General features: G+C 43.6%; 1 protein-coding gene across 1 annotated transcript; it reads left to right on the top strand.

Moving 5' to 3' along the window:
• Nucleotides 1-543: 543 nt before the first annotated feature.
• Nucleotides 544-2,709, top strand: SVIP (small VCP/p97-interacting protein; the record flags this gene model as incomplete). Its single annotated transcript, XM_010017227.1, has 2 exons — nt 544-594; nt 2,593-2,709. Coding segments are annotated over 2 exons (168 nt in total), but the record flags the coding sequence as incomplete, so codon positions are not given.
• Nucleotides 2,710-3,576: the final 867 nt, after the last annotated feature.

The following is a 3,576-nucleotide window of genomic DNA, read 5'->3' as shown; positions in this document are numbered from 1 at the left end:
AGCGCCATGGTTCAGTGGTGGCCTCGGCAGTGCTGGGGAAGGGTTGGACTTGGTGATCTTAAAGGTCTTTTCCAACCCGTTTGGTTCTGTGATTTATAGGATGAGATTTCTCCTGGGTGAGTAGGAGCTCATCCCCGTGCTTCTGTGCCTCTTCACATGAGGGTTTTATGGGGGGAGAAGGAAAGGAGCTTGCTCAGGCTGGAGGGGTGAGCTTTCCTCTGCTCAGACTCCAGAAGGCCCTTTCCCAGCCTGCGTGCCTTCCAGTTGGAATTTTTTGGAGTGAAGGCGTAAAACTGTCAGTACAGGTTTTCGGTGGGGGTTGGCTGTGGCTGTATCAGCAGCTGCTCCTCTAGCATCTGAGTCACTAGAAACGCTTACTTCTTGCAGGCTGGCGGTGCAGGGAAGGACGATGCTAACTGGCTCAAGTTGGGCGTTTCGTGGCAGCTTGCGTTACAGAGTTGAGTCATGCTTAAACTAAGACTTTCAAAAGAATGTACAGACTACATGGGAAGAGAATTTCACTGTCTTTCACTTTCTATTTAGGAAATCAAAAGAAGACAGCTAGCAGAAGCTGCTGAAAAGAGGCAGATGGAGGTAAGGTCTGACGAAGTGCCATTTATTCAAAATATATTTAAGGTGACAGGTTTATAGGGAAAATAGCCAGGGCTTTCTGGAAGCACTGGGTATCACACCTCTATTGTGGGAATTGCCATTAAATACTCACATAATAAAAGATATATAAAACATAAATGTTTTATATATCTTTACAGTGGTGTTTCACAGCTAGGTAAGTGCTCTAAGACCGCTGCAAGATAATTGAGCTTGTTTGGATGGGACAAGTTTTGCAGTAGTTAAAAATCCAGCCTGAGAATTGGAAGAGCAAGTTGAACATTGGGGTTTTTTTTTTCCCCCCGCTATGACTTGACAACAAGAGATTGAGAAATATTTCAAACCAGAATTGCCAAGCAGTTGTTGAGCTGGCAATTTCAAGTGGTACTGCACTTGTACTTCATTTACAAATGCAGATTACGGGCCCTTACAAGTTCAGTTCATCAGTGTGGCAACAGTTGAGCTCATAATTCCAGAAGAGAACAAGTATTAACTATTCTATCTGTTTAAGGTTGTTAAGCTTTAAGTACTTCAATATCCTTACAAGCTAGAAGAGGTAGGATGCAAAGGTAACAGAATGTAAAACTAGCTAGCCTGTTTCTACCTTTCCATACCCCTCAAAAAGGTTATAACATACACCACACAAAAGCTACAGTAAGTGGAAAGTGTATGTTCGAGACCACAGCCGAACCAGCAAGAGAAAGGAATGTGTTATTTGTATGAGTGTTAGTGACGTTACGTATTGAATTAAACATCGACCATTATGGATGAGGACCATGGTGACCTGTTTTAAGGGAGATTGGTAAATAATACGAGCCACAGTTGAGCGATGCTTTAGAGTCCTTTAAAACCCCTTAATTTTGTGTCAGACTACATAGAATCACGGAATGGTTTAGGTTAGAAGAGACCATAAAGCTCATTTCGTTCCAACTCCATGCCATGGGCAGGGAAACCTTCCACCAGACCAGGGTGTTCAGTTACTTGCCTCAGTAGCCTGTTGAGAATTGTGCTTGTCATCAGGGCCTTGAATTTCAGGCGAGAGCATTGCTACTTTCCCCTGGTAGATTATAACATCTTTCGTGTAGCTGTAGTGTCATGACCTGAAACATAGCTAGGAATCAGTTTTTAAAACATCTTTTTTTCCCTGAATTTACAGTGTTAAGTGTTTGTTTGTAGTTCTGATATTCCTGCCATTTAGTCAAGGTCCTCATCAGACCATCACCAGGAGGATTGAAGCAGGCAGCTGACAGTAGGCTTCTCATCTGGGTATTGCTGCTGTCCATACATCCTGTGAAGTTTGAAGGGTAGCCTGTCACACAGGTTGTTTCTCAGGTCACAGTTTAGAAGTTCGTACAGCCTGGGCACTACCAACACTTATTTTTTTTTTGGTCCCCTACGTGTGAAGTTCTCATCAATTTTGGTAGTAGCTGTACAGAGCTTGTGATTTCCTCTGCTCACTGTTAGAATAGAAGCTGTCATTATGATTTCCATTATCTGTATCCTATCTCTAGGTAACCTTCTGATAAGAAGAGATAGAAGAAGTGACCACATGATGAAAAGCTAAAGTTTTTGGAAGTTCTGTCTGCCTGCATTATCTCTTCCCAGTTAGTTCTGGTTTTGAGGGCAAGAATAAGCCCTGACACCGGCAAAACCACAGACTAAAGATTTATGGGACTGTTGGGAAGGGAGGTCCTGGTTCTGTATCTTAGTGTGCAAAGCAGGTACATGTAACTGCATCAAATACGTTCACTTGGATGTAATAACAATATAGAACAAACCCACCCTCAGATACCTGCGGCACCAGGAGATCACAGTGTGAAGAAGTATCCCAAAAGGTCTATATTTAGGTAATAGTAGCATGACTTAATGTTTCAGTCTTTTCACAGAAACCAGAGTTCACAAACTGTTATTGCCAAGACTTGCAGTTTGATTTCTGTCCAGAAAAATAGCTAACTGGTCTTATCCAAATGTGTTCTCTTCCAGGCTTCCTCTCGAGGTATTAAGAATGCTTACTCTGTAGAGCAAAAGAAAAAGAAACAGGAAGAAATGGAAAAAAGAATGGCAGCTTCAGGTTCTGGAGGAGGAGGAGAAGGACTGAGAGTAAGTTTGTTTAAAGAAGAAACAACGTGATGCAACTGTCTGTATATTCACTGAGAAAGTCTTGCTTTGTTGCTGTCCACAAGATTGAATAACTTGAGAAAAAGCTAAGAGGAAGGGAAGTGAAAGCATGGGTCATTTTCACACAGTGTTCTCAATGAGCTTCATTTCTGGGACACAAAGACAGCAAGGATGGCAGAGCTCTGCCCCCATTTTCTTCCTCAGTTTCTCCACTGTACTTTCAGCACTGGGGACCTTCTCATAGAGTTGACCTGTACTCAGCTTCCCTTTTCAGTACCAGCTGTGATTGTCTCACTTCCCTCAGAGTTTGCAGAAAATGTTTGAACCAAGTAGGGTAATGGCTCTGGGTTTCATGTGTCTATCTCTGCATACAGTGTTGGCATAGATAGTGATGAACTTTACTGCTATTGCTACTACTTTTCTAATGTAAACTTTGTCAGACCAGGCAGAGATTTAATTTAGAAATAGAATCACAGACTGGCTTGGGTTGGAAAGAACCTTAAAGCTCATCTAGTTCCAACCCCCTGCCATGGGCAGGGACACCTTCCACTAGAGCAGGTTGCTCCAAGCCCCTGTGTCCAACCTGGCCTTGAACACTGCCAGGGATGGGGCAGCCACAGCTTCTCTGGGCACCCTGTGCCAGGGCCTCAGCACCCTCACAGGGAAGAACTTCTCCCTAATGTCTAATCTAAATCTCCCCTGTCAGTTTAGAGCCATTCCCCCTTGTCCTGCCACTACCTGCGCTTGTAAAAAGTCCCTCTCCAGATTTCCTGTAGGCCCTCTTTAGGTATTGGAAGACTTTAAAGGTCTCCCCAGAGCCTTCTCTACCCCAGGCTGAACAAACCCAGG

The sequence above is a fragment of the Nestor notabilis genome, unplaced genomic scaffold (genome assembly GCF_000696875.1).
Source record: "Nestor notabilis isolate BGI_N333 unplaced genomic scaffold, ASM69687v1 scaffold9806, whole genome shotgun sequence".
In the NCBI taxonomy this organism is placed as follows: domain Eukaryota; kingdom Metazoa; phylum Chordata; class Aves; order Psittaciformes; family Psittacidae; genus Nestor; species Nestor notabilis.
Note: the sequence above shows the minus strand (reverse complement) of the source record. Positions and strands in the feature narration are given on the sequence as shown.